The 20,848-nt window shown below is 26.6% G+C and overlaps 1 protein-coding gene across 1 annotated transcript; it reads left to right on the forward strand.

The window, feature by feature from the left end:
- Positions 1 to 307: 307 nt before the first annotated feature.
- On the forward strand, positions 308 to 16,504 carry LOC145843902 (serine/threonine-protein kinase TBK1-like). Its single transcript, XM_082951173.1, has 17 exons — positions 308 to 455; positions 1,081 to 1,203; positions 4,552 to 4,684; positions 5,275 to 5,456; positions 6,163 to 6,323; positions 6,672 to 6,782; positions 7,958 to 8,137; positions 9,727 to 9,814; positions 10,033 to 10,198; positions 10,549 to 10,696; positions 11,296 to 11,397; positions 11,642 to 11,753; positions 12,090 to 12,306; positions 12,691 to 12,877; positions 13,822 to 13,980; positions 14,687 to 14,839; positions 16,208 to 16,504. Exons 1-17 carry the CDS (start codon positions 345 to 347, stop codon positions 16,239 to 16,241), a joined length of 2,367 nt encoding a protein of 788 aa, XP_082807299.1. The 5' UTR covers positions 308 to 344; the 3' UTR covers positions 16,242 to 16,504.
- Positions 16,505 to 20,848: the final 4,344 nt, after the last annotated feature.

Raw genomic sequence — 20,848 nt, forward strand, 5'->3', positions numbered from 1 at the left:
AAAAATCAGGTTTGAAAATACTTGTTACGAAATATATTAATATAGTTTGTTTTACATTTTTTTTTTAGGAAGCTTTGGTATTTTAAACTATTAGGTAAAAAAATCTTCAAACTATTTAAACAATATACTATTTTTAGAGCACTAAAGGAGCCACAGGGGGGCCATGAGGTCATAATTTGAAGCTTCTAATTTTGTAATTATTTCAGCTTTAAAAACTGTATTTTTGAGTTTATTATGTAATAAATCAGCAAATTAAGTAAGAACTTATAAGCTTATTGAAGCTTTATGTTAACATTTCAGCTTTGAAAACTGTATTTTATGAGTTTATTATGTAAAAAATCATCATGTCATCAAAGTTAACCGCGCCAGTCAGCTGCTCGGCCAACTATTCCTGGTCAACCTGTGATTTGCTGGGCAAGGGGGCCTACGGACAAGTTTACAAGGGAGTTCACAGGGTGAGTGGTTTTCTGAATGATGTTTTTCAATTAATTTAAATGCCAATAAAATTCTGAATGTTCTGTTTGTTTAAGCTGATGTATTGTTAATTTTTAACTAATACTTAAGGATTTTTTAAAGTGTTTAGTGCATTGTAGCACATGAAATTTAAACTTTTTGTTTAAGAAAATGAAAAACATTGAAAAAAATCAATTGAATTTTTCAGTTTTCCAAGCTACATTATTACAAAAACATTATACTTTAGTCTTGGACTTAAGTTATTTATCACTTCCCACTTTTTTATACAATTGTTAAAGTAAAGAAAAAATTAAAATTTTTCTGGTTTTATTTATGTAATTAAACAACATTATATATTTTTTTAACAAAGTTGATGTTATTGATTTTTTACTTCATAGAATATATTTTTTTTATTTCAATAATTGAATATTACAATTAAGTTTAAATTCTGAATAATTCCTTTTAATTTGCTCTCACTTCACATTTTTTTTGAGTTTTATAATAGTTACCATGTTTCAAAATATTTGTTAATTACTTTTAAAATATTTTTATTTTTAGTTCTGTTTAGCACAAAATAAATGAAAAAAAATGTAATTTTTGTTAGAGTCCTATATTTTATTTTTGCAGAAAAGTGGGCAAGTGTTTGCGTTGAAAACATTTGATAAAAAGCAGCCGGACAGCTCCAACGAAATCGAGCTTCTGAAAAGAATCAAACATCGAAATGTGGTTCAACTCGTCGACGTTGACTCTGTGAGTTTCAGTTTGCGTTTGAAAAGTTCAGAATAAGTTCTAGTGTGAAAAGTTTTATACTATAAGAATTAGCTCTTTATAATTTAGGTATTTTAGTTGTCGTATTAAATAGGTACTTCATTTATTTTTAAAATGTTTAAGTATGATGTATAAGTCAATTTAAGTAGAGTATAAAAGTTTTAATAAACTTTTGAGATAAAGTTGTTACAAACAAATGTATTAACCTCATATTTTTATTTCTAATTTTCTTGAAAATTAAAGATTCACTATTTTTTTGTGTGAGCTAACTTATTTGAATAAAATTTAAATAAAAAAAATGTTACTTAAAAAAAAAAAATAGTAGTATTAGTAGAATAATTTTATTACGCTTAAACTAGTCTTATTATTTTTTTAATTTGTGCTTTTTATCAGGAACCTAATGAACAAACTGACTTTGATCCTTATATTGCAAAATTTACTCAATTTTTGTCAAGTATTAAAAGATGTCCAATAGCTAAGATAAAGCTCTACAAGTTACACACAACTTTCAAACCCCCTCCCCTTATGACCCAAAACATATAATTTTATTTTAAACTTGCTAAAATATTGTTTAGCTTAGTTGGTAATTATAAATATCAGCTAGTGGCTACGTGTGGTATTTTGTTAGGGGGTGCCAAAAGTTAAGTGAAAGTACTTATAAAATTCCTATTTTGATGTTTTTAACATTAATTTAGTAAAATTGCAATAAATTGTTTGTAAACAAAAGTTAACAAAAAATAGTAATATTAAGGGCATAGGGTGAGGGGGGTGAAACAGTTTTTTCACAATTTGATCTTATTTTATATAGTTTTTACTAAGCTACAAGATGCTTTTTACAGATTTGAAAAATTCAAAATAATTTTAGATAGAAATATAGCCGGTTAAAGTCATAGGCAGCAATAGGATCCTTATGGGAGGCGCAAACTAAAACGGCAAATAACTAGAAATTACTAAAAATCTATCTCCTCCTACGTTTTTTGAGATAACTACCTCAAACTTTTAGGAAATATATCTTGCAATATTTAGAAAGTTCTGTCGGAACCAAATTTAAAAAAATTAAAATTTAAAAACTTTATAACAAAAAAACAAAAAAAAAACTGTTTTTTTTGTTTCTTTTTTTATATGAAATTTTAATTTTTTAATTTTTTTAAATTTCGTTCCGCAGAATTTTCTAAATATTTTCTAAATATTAAATAAGATTAAATAATATTTTTTCAATGGAGCTTCTGCTCCAATTATTTGTTCAACACGGTGTGGTATATAGCAGTGTATTCATAGTGTGCTCCTGTGCAATATATTTTAAAGATTCTAAGTGAAATAGTGAAAACCTATTGAACTTTCTAAGTTAGATGGCTTGTATATCAAAAGTAATTTGACTTTTCAAACTAACTTAAGGAACAACTGGTAGCTTAGATTCTTATTTACATAATAAGACTAACTTTTAAATTACCTTAAAAGTTCTTAACATGTTTTATATATCAAGACACTAAAAACATACAAATTTTATTGATTATTATTGAATTTTGTGGTCTAGTGTCCATATAATTTATTTTTTAGTAATTTAGTTAGAAGAGGTTGAAGACCACTGGTCTACAGTATACTTATAAGCAAGTTACTGTACAGTACATTAACTGAACTCAAAATTTCTAATTTTACTTTTAATACTTGGTTCTTATTAGACATATAATTGTTAACAGTTTGTAAAACTGTTTGGTAAAATTTATTTCATTTGAATAACTTTTTAAACAGAATTTTTAGAGCTTCTAGCTACCTTCAGAGTTTGTATAAATTAACTTGAAAAGGTTTCTTAGTTAACTTTATCTTTCAGTATCGCAGTCACTATTCAACTTGTTTATATTATTAAACAAAACCATTGTTAAAGCATTTCAAAAAAATAATAAACCTACTGCTTTGTTTACATATTTTAGTAAGTTGTTTTAACCACAGTTATGATATTATTTTGTCTAGAAAAATAGAAACAACTTCTCTTTAATTATATTTATCTTAAAGCTATTACTGTCTACATTAACAAGTGTACAATATACTTATTATTTGTGGTATGCCATTAAAACAATGTTTAAAATATTTTGTATAAGAGCTACTGCTATTCTTTTTTTGTAAAAAAATACCTTCATCATATATCGCCTTAATTTGAGCTTCTATAAAAAGGGTCATGAAAACAAATCTTTTGAAATGCCTTGAAAAGTTAAAAAGTATAAAATAATATTTTAGTTTCAAAAAAGTTTAAGTTATTGTAGTAACCCATCAATTAAAATATAAAGACCATGAAAGTTACTTTCATTAAAATGTGAAGCCTATATGTATAATTTATGGGAACATTTGTTGATTGATAAGTTTAAACTTATGGTTTTAATCAAAAGTAGTTTTTTATGTTCAACCACAACATTTGACTGTATAATAAACAATATTTTTATACATACTTGGAAAGTATTCTAATCTTGTATTTACGATCAAGTTTTAACTTTTTTTCTGACACACTTTTCAACGTATATAGATAATCTTACCAGATGAGATCAAAAGTTCATTTAACAATAAAACTTTCAACTTTTTTCCCAAACAAACTTTTTGATGTAGATTAGGGGCATAAGGGGGAGGGGGTAAAAATTTGATCTTATTTTATATAGTTTTTACTAAGCCACAAGGTGCTTTTTAAAAATTTAAAAAGTTCAAAATAATTTATGAGATATAGCTGGTCAACGTTAAAGGCAATAATAGGTTCCTTATGGGAGGCGAAAACTTAAACAGCAAAAATATACCATTTCACTTAAAATCTATCTTCTCCTACATTTTTAGAGATAAATACTTCAAAATTTTAGGAAGTGGTCCTTGATATATTTAGAAAATTCTGTCGGAAATAGTTTTATAAAAATTGAAAATTGAAGTTTTTTTGAAAAAATAAACAAAATGAAACAGTTTTTTTTTTTGTTATAAAATTTTTAAATTTTGATATTTTTAAATTCTATCCAACAGAATTTTCTAAATATTGCAAGGAACATTTCCTGAAAAATTGAGGTAGTTATCTCAAAAAAAGTAGGAGGAGATAGATTTTTAGTGATTTCTAGTTATTTGCCATTTTAGTTTGCGCCTCCCATTCTATTGTTGCCTATGACTTTGCCCGGCTATATTTCTAAAATTATTTTGAATTTTAAAAATTTTTAAAAAGCACCTTGTGGTTTAGTAAAAACTATATAAAATAAGATCAGATTGTAAAAAAAGTGCTTTACGCCCCCTATTCCCTTGATAATCTTATGTGTAACAATTTTTTTTTAATGATTTTAAATTTATAAATAAAGCAAAATACTTTTTTAGATGGGACCCAACAGACCTGAAGTGATAGTGATGGAACTTTGCAACGCTGGTAACTTGTACTCAATGCTGGAAGAACCGCAAAATAATTACGGGTTTGAAGAGGAGGAGTTCAAAATCATGCTTTCAGATATCAGTGAGTTGCATTTTGTACTGGTGGAAGTTTATGTAAGAAAGGGGTTAATGTTTTTTTTACTATAACTACACCACCAGTTGCTTTTTGCTGGTTTTAGAAGTTTAAAGGAATTATTAAAGTTATTAAAGTTCTGGAGTTCATTTGGTTCTTTGTAGAAAGCACAAAGCAAAATGGCAAAAAATATATTCTTATTTAAAAATATCTTTTCTTACAGCTTAAAATCAATGCATTTAAAAATTTTTTAATCTGATATTTATAAACTTCTAGGGATAAAATTTTATTGCCACGAATAAAAATGTTTTACTAATAAACAAAAAACATTAATCCGTTAACACACAGAAACATGTGTTAGTGTAAGAAAAGAAAGACACTGTATAATTTGTTATTGTTACATATTCCAGTACAATTGTTTCGCTAGAATCTTTTGTCAACAAAGCTTGAATTTATATCTTGAACAGTAAACCAAATATAACCACACAAAATACCTGCACATAAACAGCATATATTGTAGAAAATTTTAATTACTAAATAAAACAACCCAAATTTTTCATAAATTAAAAAATGCTTACTATTTTCAAATGTAACCACAGCTGCGGGAATGAAGTACCTGCACATAAACAGCATAGTGCACCGGGACCTGAAGCCGGGAAACATAATGAGGACCATAGACGAGGAGGGTCAGGTCACGTACAAGCTGACCGATTTCGGCACAGCCAGGGAGCTGCAGGAGCAGGAAGCCTTCACCTCGCTAGTGGGCACCCAAGAGTACCTTGTTAGTTGTTCACTGATTTCATTTTATATGTCAAACAAGATAACTTTATTTTGTCACAAAAATGTTAAGTTTTATGGCACCCAAGAGTACCTCGTTAGTTTCTTTTTTTGTTTTGTTGAAAGTTTATAACTAATAAGAGCACCTTGTTAAATTTAAAACGTTTGTAAATTAAAAGCTTTTGAATAAATAATACTAGTGCTATCTTATAAATTCCGTACTCGAGAGAACTTTGTTAGTTTCATGTTTTAGACGTTAATATTAATAATTAATAACGAGAGAACTTTTTTATTATTAATCACGTAAGAAAAATTCTGTAAAACAGTAATGTTTTGTATGATAATAATTTTAGTCACATGACAAGCATTTTTTCTCAAAAAATTAAATAACATTTTAATGAATTTGTTTTACACAAATAACTATTAACCTATTTTAATTTTCACCATGTAATTTAAGCTATGAGGCAACAGTTTTTATCTAACTTTTTGTTAACTTCCAATTTCATGTGTCTGTATTAAAATACTACTTTTTACAAAAACTTTTTTTTGATATTTGAAAATAACCAAATTTGTAAACAACTAATTTTAACTAATTCAATATTGTTTTATCACTTTGCATCCAAACACTATTCAAACATAAAGAAACAGCTATATATACAACATATACATTTTGAGTTAATTTATTGCATTACAATTCTAACAATTTTTAGCACCCCAACATGTTCGCGGCGCTGCACAAACTTCCCCACTCCAACAACCACTTCACTAGCAACGCGGACTTGTGGTCGCTAGGCGTCACTCTCTATCACCTGGCAACCGGAAACCTGCCGTTTCGGCCGTTTGGCGGCGTCAGAAAGAACGGGCACGGAATGTTAGTTTGATAAATTAACATTATTTTGTTTAAACTTTATATAGTTTATAATAAATTAGTCATTGATCCGCGCTCATGATTGAAATTTTTAGTTTTTAATAGTTTCATATTTGAACTTGCCTTAATAAACGTGGTCTTCTTTTTTTCAAAAGTTTTATAGGCTGTTGCTTGTACAATGTCTTGAAAGCTTTCATTAATAAACCTCAATTTTTAAAATTACTAAGCGCTCGTAAATAATTTAAAGAAAAATTAAACTTAATTTTCATTAATGACAAAACGATCAATCATTTCACTGATAAAAAACAGCATAAATAAAGTACATTATTTAGTATTGACATATTATTTCAGGATACAGATAATATCACAGAAACCACCTGGGGTATTGTCAGGGCAACAAGTCCACGCAAATGGGGCGATTAAGTGGGAAACAGAACTTCCCAGAACCTGTAGATTCAGCCAGTTAGTTTGAATAATTGTTATAATTAATTTAAAATTAAATAATTTTTTTATTTTTATATTATTAAATGGGAGACAGAACTTACAAGAGCTTGTAGGTTTAGCCAGTTAGTTGTGTTTAAATTGTATAAGTAAAATTATTATTTATTGAAATTAAAATTATAAGTCCATTTGAAAATTTTTCAAAGATATTTTAAAGTTTGGTGTTAATTATAATGCTGAGCGAACACTGTTTTATAATAAAAATATTTTTTATTTGAATTAACACAGATTAAATATCCAAGTTTAACTAAAAGAAAGTTTGTTTGAGGTTTACTCTACAACAAAAAGTAATATTTCATTATTTTTTGTTTTTATTGTAGTTGTGCAACACTTAGGAAAGGATAAAGTTACTTTCGTTGGCTTAGTTAGGTTTCGTAGTTCGGTTTCTCCCATATTTTTAGTTGCCGCGCTTTGTTTATTTTCAAAGGAACAAAAAATAGTTTAATGTTTGAAATTAAATGACTTAAAACAATTTTTTTAGACCTTTAGTGATAAATTTGGTTTTATTCATATCGAAAATATAGTTACAATTTTAATTCTCTTGTACAATACAGTTTCGTTAATGATTAACTTTGAGTGTAAAAGTTTTTAATTTGAGTTCTTAAATCATTAAACACTAAAACGTATCTTTTATAGTTTTTTGATAAAATTGATGGGTTTGAAATTACTTGTAATTATATATAATTTTTTATACTTTGAAACATAATAAATAAAAAATTAAAACTAATATACTTTGTTTTCGTTCAAACAAAAATTTATAGTACGAAAAAAGTTGGAAAACTTTCAATAAACAAAAGTTAAAACAACAATACATATAAATAATAAAAAACACACACAACTCATAAACAATAAGTAATTCTTTATATTCTCAAGTTAGTTCTTAATATATAAACTTAATATATCCACACAAGAGTTCAGAAACAAGATTTCTCCCAATATTAAGTATAGTACAACATATAAAAAAAAATTCTTTATTACAACAAATATATTGTACAGTTTGATAAAGTTTAAATGATATAAGTAAGCAAAAGTTAAAACAACAATTCATAAAATAAGAAACGTTCACAACGCACAAACGATAAGAAATGAATGAATCACTAGTTACACCTCAACTAAATTATTAATTCTTCACACAGGAGTTTCAGGAACGAGATTTCCCCCATACTGAGAGGAATAGTGGAGATATCGGAGCAGCACGTGTGGACGTTCGTGCGGTATTTCGAGGCTGTGGAGCAACTTTTGAAGAAGCAGATAGTTCACACCTTCTCCACACAGGCTTCCACTTACCAACCCGTGTACATTGATCCTAACTGCAGGTAATTTTTTCTGATTAAATTGATTATGTATGTGAGGGCCACAGTTTAAGCGTTAATAATAGAACTAAAATAGCAAACTTGCAGGTATCAATTATTAGTTATATTTATCTGGTGTGCACGATGTTTAACTGACCTCAAATTTGTGAAAATAGTATTAATTAAAAAAAGTTTGATTTTAATCGTTGTAAGAATGTACTATTGGTAATATTTTCTATCAAGTTTCAAGAAGTACCTTTTTTAATTAATAAATATATACAGTTTCCTGCTTACTAGGTACGCACTTTTTAGCCGAAAAACGCTGTGTTCAAAATGCAATTTTATTTTACTTTAAAATTTAAAAACAAACCTTAAAATATTATTACAGTTTTTTTTATTTTAAAATAAGTTATGCTGTATTAAATTTAAATTAAAGGAGCGAAAACTTAAGTTATTAACTTATGGTTTGTATATTAAATCCAATACTTAAAACAAACGTATTACAGTTTGTTTATTTGACGAAAGTACGAACAGTGCAATTCAAACTTGCAAACCCTATGGTTAAAACATAGAAATCAAAAAGACTTTAAAGTCATACAAAATTTAAATAAATATAAATAGTGAACAGCGTAATTGACATTTACATATTCCATCATTAAAATAAAGGTGTAAAAATCGTATAAAAATGCAATATAAAAATTATTTATAATAAACAATGAAATTCACCGCACGACCAAGAACAACAACAACAACTGTTGTTGGTCGTGTGGTGAAGTTCATCGTTTATTATCAATTGCGAAATACATCTCAACTTTGTCAATGATTGGCCGAGATAAGTACTAGCTAAAATTATTTATAAAATTGTTGAGCACTCTGTCTCCAACCCATTACTGCCAGTATTGATTATGAAAACCACAGTCTACTATGAGCACAAAACCATTTTATTCTTTACCGTTTTGTATTCTACCGAGGCAAACAGTTAAAATGTAATTATTGCTAATAATAAGTGAGCAGCAGTAAACTCTTATAACCCTAAATTAGCTTTTTTGATAAACACAATTTGATATAAGCATGATCAAGGTAATCATAAATATTTACTTGTTTTTAATTTAGTAATTAATTTTTTATAGTGTGTAAATTTTTAAGGAACAAAGAAATACCTGTTAGTTTAATAAAAACTTTGTAGGTCCAATATAAATAAATATGCATGCATAAACACATACTTTAAATAAACTTTTATGACTTATAAAATCATTTCAACAATAATTTTTTTTTTATGGTGAAAGTTTTTGCTTTTTTGGTTTGTTATTAATAGTCATTTATAAACTTTATTGGCTTTTACATGTTTGTGTATTAGGCTTAATATAGGTTATTGAAGACCAAAATTTCCTAAATACGCACTGCCTGTTGGGTAAGCACTTTTGTGCTGTGTTCAAAATGCGTACCTAGCTGACAGGTTAATGCATTCATAATTCAACACAAATATTGTTTAAATTTCAATATAAAAAGTATAAAGTTAGCGTTTTAGCGTGTTGGGGTTGCAAGAAACTTGATTGAAATTGCACAAGATCCAATGAATAATTAAATATAAAATATTAAAAATAATATTGCAGCATATTGGGATTGCAAGAGACGTGTTTGAGGTTGCACAAGATCCAGGACAAAACTCCACAACAACAAGAAGCCCCGTACAACTCGTGTGTGAGTTTAAACCTTTCTACTTTATTGCAAATTAAAATTTTCATTTGTATTTAAGGATAAACAAACACTTTTAAAGCGCCAACATCAAAAACACTCTGTCTTCGCAATAGTTCAAATTATAAATATCCATAATAAACTAAAAATAAATATTTTGATAGCACTAACGATAATATAAATATATATACAACCATAATAAATAAATATTTTTATAACAAAAGGGGGCAGCAACTCAAGCCACAGTTCTGATGAACGGCTCCCCCGCCTTCCAGCACACGAGCCTCACTTCTCTTGTTGGGGAAATTCCCTTTCAGACGACCCCGGAGCGCCCCCTGGTGTTCGTGACGTCACAATCGGGATTCAAGCAACCGGTGATTCCCCACACGTGTGAGTTTGGAATGGTTTTTAAGATAAATGATTAGAAATTCTAGCTTTTTTTCAAACACATGTGTTTGTTTTATTGAAACTCTTGCGAGTTGATTCGTATATTTTTGGTATAAAAAAAACACATTTTATTATTTTTAATATTTAAGCATTTTTTTGCCTAATTATTTAAGAATAGCTGACATTTGTAATCGCTAATGGTTATAAAGAGTATTAAAGTGTTTAACGTTGAGCATGTAATGTTTGAAAATAAAAACATTTTCAGTTGAATGTATTTTAAATAAACGTTTTCATAAACATTTTGAACTAAGAATTACTAAAATTAAATATATATTTATAAAGTATTAATTCAGGTAAACCCCCGAAAGGGAGACAGTCATCTTACGACATCGACAGCAATTTGGCGCGAATCTGCTGCAGCACATTGTTCGACATTCAGAAAACAGTGAAGTATCTGAGCAAGGTGGAGCACATGATTCAGTTGTCTGCCAGTTGGTACAAGTCAGTGCTTGATATTCAATTTTTAATCTAAGGTAAAAATTGTTTGCAATGTGAAAATTATTTTTATTTTCCGACTTTGTTTGCAAACTAGTACAAGTTAGGATTGTTGAGTTTTAGGAACAACTTTGTAACTTATTTTCTGAAACGTTAAAAGTAATAACAATACTGTTAGATATTTAAGTTCTATTAAAAATTAAATAACCTGGTTTACTATTAAAGTTTTAGAATAATAATGATTATGATATAAATACAGTAAAAGTGTTTTTTAAATATTATGATTAAAGCATCAGTTTTGAAACTTTACGTGTTTTTATTAGTCAACATACTTTTAATCTTTATCATTGAAATGGTGAAAATTTTATTTGTTTTAGTTTATCAAACGGTCGTACAACAAATAATAAACTACAAGTTTGACTAATAAAACTTTGAAATAACAAATTTTTTACTAAAAGTAAATTATTTTACCAAACCTCAAAAGTGGTAACACAGCTTTTGAAATTATGTATTTATTTTTCTTTGATTAAGTAGTTAAGTTAGTTTATTTAAGCATTAAATGCGATTCTGAATAATTTCCAGCTTTTCATTCTAAATTGTTTTAGGTCTCACCTGAAGGATCTAATAAGTCAATCGATGTTAAATTTCTCAAAAGTTTCTGAAAAATTCGCCCAATTTAAAAGCACATTGTCAGATTTTGAGGAACAGTAAGTAGTTCAAAAATATCTTTTTGTGTTTATTTTATGCATGTTTTCAAATAAGCAAATTGCAAAAGTTATTCTTAAATTTAATTATTTGTACTAAATTCAATAGCTGTTTTTGTTATAAGTTAAAAGCACTCGGATTGTTTAATTTTCAAAAAGTATTTTTTAGGTTTTGTGTTCTTGAATTAAAGAGAAATTATTTTAATTTTTTTATAGTAAATTTCCTTTAATTCTAAATATTTACCAGTTATAGAAGAGAGACATCAATATTAAAAATGTTCACTTCAAACTTAATCGAAGTTAACAACATGGCCGTTTATTTTTCTGACATCCAAAATATAATAAAGGAAGTCCGACAGGTTAGTTTTTTTAATAGTGTTTTTTAAATTATGTTAAATGAATGTATTGTTATATAAGTATATAAAAATATATATTATATTATTTACAGAATATCATAAATCAAACCAAGGACTGTTTATAGTTCAATTTGTTTAAATAAATTTTAAAAATCAAAGTAAGTATTAACAAACTCATGATAAAATGTAATGAATAATTCTAACTAAAAACCAACCTTAAAACTACTTTTTAAGCAAATTAAAAAAAGTTGGTGTACTTTTACAAATTTTTAATTTTTCAATCGAGCATTCATCTTATTATATATCAATGTAAGTTCTCCGTAATAAAAACCTACACAGATAGAAGCGGAATACTTGGAGGGTTCGAAAGCGATCCACAAATGCGGGGAGATGCTCAACTACGAAGATCACGATCCGGTGTACGACTCGATCCACCTGCAGACCAGCTCCTCCTCCACCCTCAACCTCCACACCAGGATACTCAACCTGGCGGAGAAGAGCAAGGAGATAAGCCAGCTGTTCAAAGAACACAAAAGACGCTTCAAACCGCTGCAGTGTTTGTATATTTTAAATGTGATAAAAAAATTTTCAGAATCAATAAAATATACACTAAACTTTAAAAACAAATAAAGTAAATGTAAGACCGAACCATATTATTATTTTAATTATTAAAAGAAATATATACATCATTAGAAAATAAATTAATGTGTATATGCTTTTCCATAATATGATATATCAGCAATATTCAAATAGTGTTTCACATTTGTCAGTTTATATATTATTTAATTATTAATAAACAACATTGAAGCATTTTTGTAAGTACATCATGGTTTAGAATCACATTAAATTCTAGCATAGCACCAACAGTTATTAACAAAAGTTCGGCAACAAAAATTTTCATACCTTCCAGTGTGTATTACTTATTGATTAACAAACGCAGCGTCGAACGGGAGGCAGATGCCGGGGAGGGAGCACCCTTCGGTGATGTGGAGGGAACACAACGAGAACATTCACAAGTTCGAGAGGAGGAGGCTGGTAGACCTTTGCGACAAGGCGGTGAAATTGTTCGTACAACAATCAGTACCCAACTGCAAGACTATTCACAAAAAGCTGCACAGTTGGCTTGTGTGAGTTGTTTGTTTTTATTAACAATCAGTACCCAACTGCAAGACTATTCACAAGAAGCTTCACAGTTGGCTCGTGTGAGTTGTTTAATACAAAAAACAACATTTTTTGTTTTTTGATAAACATTTTAGTTTAAAAAATACTGTAATGAAACGTTTTTCGAAATATTGCCAGCTACCTTTTCTTAAAAATTTGAGGCATTTATCTCAAAAAACGTAAAAAGAGATAGTGCTATTTTTAGTTTTGATTTTAGTTTTTTTTCCTTCCGTAAGGAACCTATTACTCTTCGACTTTAATTTGCTCTCAAAAGTTAGCTTGACTTCAGAGCTATACGAAATAGGCTATACCTTAGTTTAAGCTCAACAAATTTTAAACTACCCTTGTAATGCGCCCTGGATTAAAGCTGACTGTGGTTGCTGAGTGGTTGTGCGAATTTTAGACTTTATTTCGAGTAACTGTAACACTTTGCTTTGTCAGTGCTTGTTTAAAACTGACAAACACAAAGTGTAATAAGATTAATCAGTCCACTACATTAGATAAAGCAAAAAAAAATCTTTAAGTAATTTAATACCAAAGCATTATACAAACGTACGTATGCCATACTTGTGAAAGGGCATTGCTGTATTTACTCGAGCGCGAAATTATTAACTTAAAAAAAGACAAAAGTTTGTACGCTTTAGTGCTCCATGGACAGCATTTTGACAGATCTGACCTGTGCTTCAAAAATACTTAAGTATAATAATAATAAAATGATAATAATAACAAGTATTAAAAACATTATATGTGTATATATATATTATATAGTAAACTTAAAACAAATTAACATAACAAAAATAAATATTTTTAAAATAAATATGATAATAATAGTAACTAACACTAAACATAATATATATGTATATATATTTGATGAATATTAAATACAAAAATATTAAAACTTGAAATTCAGGCAAATCCAACCTTGCCACGCGAAATTGGTGGAACTCGACGGTTTGATGCTGAATTTGGAGGAAAACATTCAGAATTCGGCGAACAAGCTGAGAATGCTGCAGAGGAGTTACCGGGACACTATTGACCGGTTCATGCAAGCCCATCACGGCAATAACAAGTAGTTAATACTGTTAAGAATAGAAATAGTCACTAGAAGGTATTTATAACGTTCTAAAAGACCTTTTATAACCTTTTAAATCAATTTAAGAGCAATTAGCTTGATATATGACTAATCTAACTCATTAAAGAAATAACAAAGGTTTTGAAACTAGAAAGTTCTATTAAAATGTCTTAATAATATTGTTAAACATAGAAACAATCACTAGCAGCTATTTAAAAGACTCCAAAAGATCTTTTATAGAAGTTTAAAGGAAATAGTTTATTTAATGTAAATTTTATGAAAATAGTTTAAGTTAATTTTTTTAATGACAATACATTTGCACATCACAACAATAACAAGTAGTACTTTTATTGTTATAAAAAATTAGAAATCTTCCACTAGTATATTCTAAAAACATTAGATTAAATAGTTAAACAATTGTCAAACTCATTTCGTATTGAAAATCTTCACAATAACAAAAAAGTGTTTAAACAAGTATTACTTAAAATAAAAACATTCATTGGAAGCAATTTAAAAATCTTCTAAAGACTTTGTCATTTACTTTATTAAAAGAAAATTAAAGTAAATTTTAAATTTAACCCGGATGGAAAAATGCTAAATGGAAGTATAGTAAAATAACCATTTTATATAAATTATACTCAAAAAAACTGTTATCAGATATTGAAAACCCAGATGTAATTATTCTTGCTTCAAATTTTCACAGCGTAGGGAGTTACCCTCACAACGAAGAAGCGAGCGTCGTTTCTCCTCCGTCCGAAGGAGAACTGTCGTCGCTGAAGCGGGAAGTTGAAATGGCGCGCGAGAGCATTAAAACTGTCACCGAGACATTAGACGAAACGAGAAGTAACCTGGACAGGTTGTTTTGTGTGTAATTATTTTTATGTAAAAGTATGTAAAGTTGAATAATTCGTTATTTTGTTTATATATATTTTTATCTGTTTATTTTACTATTTCAAGTTTTAAAATAAAACATTTAGTTTTAGTTGAAAGCTGTAATTTTTTAAAAAATTGATTTTAAATAGTGTTTTAAAATTGTTAGCAACTAAATACAAACAAATACGTAGGTCTTATAAATAAGCTTTCGGAGTTTAATTTTTACTTTAAGTTTTATATAGTTGTTTGTCTCAACTAAAAATGATTGCCAAATTTATTGAAATGTAAAGAGCTTATTTAAGTAAAGATGTGCAAATTAAATATTTTATATACAAAAAGACTGTTATGTGCAGTTCACTATTTTATTTTACTTGGAAATGTTGCAATTTTTTTGTCACCGAAACCTGGTTGTAAATAAAATATTTATTTTGGACGTCTTTATTTACTTTAAGTTTTAAAATTAAAATAGATAAACTAAGAAATAATTTCGATTTTAAATTATGAAAAATCTGCTGTAGGAAAGATTTCAAGTTTTGAAACTTAAATAAGTTTATTTTTGTTTTATTTGTAATGATTTTCACAAAATATTAAGTTTTTTTTGTTTGCAACTGTAAAAAAAGCTGCAAAAAATCTTGCACAAAGAAAACGACGTCGAATGAAGTCATAAAATCTAAATATTTAGTATATGAAATCACCATATTTACTGAAGAAAACCAAAAAAAAAACTTTCATAATCTAATTTTAATTTTTTTGTTAGAAGCAGATTGATATTGTTTGTCAAAACTGTAAACAAAATAACATAAAACATATTCAGTAATATTTTTTTTTCCCAGGAAACATTTGAACTTTATACGGAAATATCTTGTATAAATTATAAGCTTACTTGTGTTTTTTCATTGAAAATATTTCTTTTAAGGTCAAATTGTAAAACAAGCTATTCATATACATGTATGTAAATTATTAGTTTTTAAGAACATGGAAAAACTAAATACTTAAATTCAACATAATATGTATAAATTTAAATTTGTAGTGTATATTAAATTATATGCAAACGTATTTAAATTATTAGATATTTCAAGTTTAAAATTTAGTCTAAATCAAATATATTTAAAGCAGATCAATAAACAAAAACAATGTTTTATATGCACATACGAGTTAGGCAAAATATTTTTTTACATTCACCACACTATCTACGATAATATTTATTGAATAAATTAAAAATATGTTAGGTAATGAAATGAATTTATTACATTTAATTTAAGTAATTAAATGAATTTAACAATTTAATTTAAGTAATTAAATGAATTTAACAATTTAATTTAGGTAATTAAATAAATAATGTTTTATGCAGATTAGAGGAAATAGCAACTACGTCCGAAGCATAGGAATTAATTTAATTTACATAAAATTTGCATACAGTTGTGAATATCCGATATAATATTTATGTAATTATAGTTTATATTAAAAAACAAATTTGTCATTACTAACATAATAATGTTTGAGCGGAATATTTTCAAGTTTGAAAATTTTTAAAGCTTTTTTTTTGTAGGATCTTATTATAAAGTCAGTTTAACATCAAGTATTTGTCTTTTATGCCTTTTTGATGAAAATTTATTTCGTTTTTAGACGACATGCAAATTATATATAATTTTTTACCTGTTTTTTTTTGAACTAATTTTAAATCAATTATATTTTTTTATTCCGAGCCAACATTTGTTTTAAGTTTAACTTTATTTTAAACATATCTTTTTTTTTGTTGTAGAATTAATACCTAGTCTTACACCTTTGCTGGTATTTTTTTGTATCTAGTAGATTTTCGAATATATATTTTTAAGTCGTGATAGGCTCAAACTATAGTGTTTTTTTTTAATGAAGATTTTAAGGTCTTTATTTCAATCTGTTTTAATTTTTAACAAGTGAAAATTGAAACGGGTCAAAAACAAAGTCTTGAAAAACTTGTTTTAGACAATTGTAAATATTTTTTTCTAGATACTTACAACAATTGATTTATGTAAAAAAAAAGTTTTACTAAGCTTTTTATTGTTTTAAACTGAGTGTTTGTTTATAAAATCCAAGGTAGTTTTTGATTTACTAAATTGTAAACTACTTATTTAGAGCAACTGTTAAAAACAAAATAAATACCTAGTTATTTATTATAGTGTGTGATAAAACTAATTAAACTCCTAATGTTGACGTAAGTTACATACATTCAAAGAATTTAAACACAAAAAAAATTAATTTAAAAGTTTTTCTGTATCAGAAAAACAGTTTTTCTCATTAAAAAAAAATTGTTTTCATTCACTGAGTTATGATTACTTGAAAGCTTATCATTACAATTTTACTATATCATATGCAACTTACACAGATAAATGTAAGTGATACGTGGTAAATCTAGTGAACAAGAAATAAGATGTATTAAGTATAATAAACATAACGAATTACATGTTAAGTAACCTACTCTAATAGATACAAGTATGTTTTTTGATATAAATTATTACTTTACAAATTACTTTTCATGTATCTTTTTATTACATGTATTAAAAAGTGTACGGAATACAGTACAAATATCTACGAACTTTTTCTTTTAATCAGTAAAGGTTTGTGTTTAAAAAAGTATAAGACTCAGTTTATATTACTTATACTTGAATATTTTATTAAGTAAGTTACATTGACGAACCAGCTTTAGTGTTCAGAACTTAATGACTGTCTATACTGTAAAGTTTTTTTTTTATTTGTAGCTCATTATAATTTTGATTAAGTTGGGTATGCAACTCGATGACCGAGAGGTCTTTTTATGTATCCAGGTCCTTGAACCAAAAAAATTTGAGCAATTTTTCGTTTTTGTTCAATATACAACAAATTTTTATACATTACTTGGCTTGATACTATTTATCTGTTGTAAATTGGCATATGCTAATTTCGTGTCCGACATTTTCAAAAGAGTTAATTCATATAATTTTAAAATTATCTAGCTTAAAATTTGTTAGGTTTCTTCACTCAGATGTACTACTGTATTAAGACTTTTTAGGGTTAAATAGAAAGCAGAAAACAGTTTAGTATCATTTTACAGTGTAGTACTTTGATAGTTGAGTTGCTGTAAAATATTTTTTTTTGACTTAATAAGCTATGTATTAGAACTATAAGTGCATAAATTTGACATAAAATAGTACTGCCAGTTTAAATATTTTTGAAATTTTACGGTCGATGATAGTATAACCGATTTCAAAGGAGAACTAATCCTCAACTATGAAGTATCATTACTTCAATTAGTTTTGGTTCGGAAAGTAAGTTTTACTATCAAACTATTTAGTTTGTTTAATTAAAAACTCTTTTACATTTTTTTGTTAAATAGATTACTGCTAACGATATAAATTTATACAACAGGTAACACAAAAAAGTACATTTCTGATGCTGGTGTAAAATATATTTTTAATATAAGGTTTTACAGCTTTTATACCAAAATCGAAATAAAATAAAAAAGTTGAAAAAAAATGCCAGATAGTTTTTTAAAAACTACAAAATCAAAAATTAATAAAAAAATCTTTTAAGTGTAGTTTTGCAATAAAAAATCACTATTTTTTTAGATTTTAAATAGATGTACTAATATGTGAATCAGTATTGATTCTAAAATAGAGTTTGCAAAAGAATACAAATACTTAAAAGATTAATCCAGGCGTCTTTTTGATTTAATTTGTTTGTAGTAATCAGTCATTGTTTTCAAAATTCCATCTGAAACGTTTAGAGATTCTAAATCCATCCAAATAACATAGAAAATACTTAAAAGTATTTGAAACAAAGTTAAAAAAGTGTTCTCATCCAACTTTCTGTGTACAAACAAAAAATATGATTTAAAACTTTTTTATTATTTAGTACAACTTGAGAATTCAAACCGGATTTTTTTAAAACCGAGTGTTTTATAAAATTGAAAATTTTATAACAAATTTGTCTTGTTAAAAATTTTATAAAACATCTAAAACAGCCAATAGTACTACTGGTAAAATTATTATTATTTTTCTTTTAATAGCTTTGACTTAACATTTTCAGATTAAAATTAACTTCTTATTATTTTTTAGTTATCTTCATATTGTAGTGAAAATATTGGTTCAAAAACAGATAAAAAATCATATTTTGCTATACGTCAATTTAAATGTTCTAATAAACTTTATAATAAGAAGCTGAAATGAAAACTTATCATTTCCAGCTCATTGTTTATACATGTGTAAATTATTTGTCAAAAGCCTATTGAAACCTTTAAACCGATAACTTTCAAAACCCAACATACTCACTTATCATTCACAACTTTGTCTTTCAAGTGAAAGAAGCAGATGTAAGAAGAACAAAAAGTCCAAAGAGAAGGCAAAATGACTTCAATCCAAACATTTTTTTCAGGGTAAATACTTCTGTTAAGGTACGCTATGTACATCTAAAAACATATAACTATGTATTTTCAACTTTATAGTCTATAGCTACAAGTTACTTTATAGACTTAAAACAAATTTATCTACTATTAAAACTTTACTTTACTTTTTTTATATATCTTAAGTTTTCTCGTTAGCAATATAACTAAATATCTAAGAGTTGTTTAGAAAAAAAAAATTAAGTTACTTTAAGTAGTTAAATATTAGTTTAAAATGTTTTAAAAACATTTAGTGCCGAATATTTAAAAAAAAACAATAAAAAAAAAACGGTTATATGTTATTCTAAAATTCATTTTACCTAAAAAATTCTTATTAGTTGCTTATGTTTTAAGAAAGTTTCATAAATGCTGTGTTTTAAAACTGACCCATCCAGATAGTGCAAACAAGAAACTTAAAACAGGAATTAAAATAGAAACCAATTTCACGTTTTCCACATATTTGTAGCATAAGGGCATGACAAGTCCTACCATCAAAGTATTTGAACCAAACCTTAAAATATTTATTAAAAATTTTGTTGATATTAATCTTTAATGTTTTTTAATAAGTTAAATTATTATTTTGGACAGCTAACAGTATTCTTAAAGTAACAATGATGTGTTTGTGCTCACTTTCGTATTAAAAATATTTTCAAACTAGCATACAGAGTTTTAATATAATGTTTGTAACTTAGTTTAAATTACATATAGTTTTAACACTGTAATATAGTATTTTTAAAAAGAAACTATTTTATAAACTAAAAGATAGTTAGTTACTAAAATAATTTACACTTAGTTTTACATTCAAGCTAAGCAACACAAAAATATTTAAATAATAACATGCTTTCAATTGAATTAGTTTTTTAATACTTATTTTAAAATTGTACTAGTCCTAGCTGGGTAATAAAAAGATTGAGTAAAAACGACTGAAAAATAATTTATAATTACAGTTGGCAAAGAAATAAGTTACGAATACGATTTAAGAGATACACATTAATTCTCGAAAGTTAGTTGGATCATAATTAAAAAAAAAAACTACAGTAGTCTACTACAAGAACGGAGTTAAACAAATGCAAGCATGATCTTTTCATAACTAACTCAACCATAAAAAAATTAATCCGAAAAAATTTTGTGAAGTATAATTAAACAGTCTATTTATTATAGTGATATAGATATAAGTTTTTATTTGGTGTGAAAAGTTTAAAGTTTGTCTCAAAGCTGTAAGGTATTATCTTAATGTCGCACTTCTTGCCTCGGTTCAAGCTTCGTAACTAATTGATGTCCACAATTTTATATAACGGTGTTTTATTAATTAGTATATACTATGCCGATTAGTAAACAAAGTTCAAAGCATTATTACTTTAGTAACAAAATATTATAACATTCTATTTAAAATTGTTACTAACAAACCTAACTAAAAATTATAATTAACACTGATTAGTAAATTAAGTTTGAAACATTTTTATTTTAACAAAATAGAAAATTAAATATATTGTTACAAATAAGTACTAACAAACATTATTAATAAGTGTGTGTAATACTGTTTAATAATAAATGTCTTGCATTGGACAAAACGTTAAAAGGTATCCAAGTGATGTG

The sequence above is a fragment of the Thalia democratica genome, chromosome 9 (genome assembly GCF_965202585.1).
Source record: "Thalia democratica chromosome 9, ktThaDemo2.hap1.1, whole genome shotgun sequence".
Taxonomy (NCBI): domain Eukaryota; kingdom Metazoa; phylum Chordata; class Thaliacea; order Salpida; family Salpidae; genus Thalia; species Thalia democratica.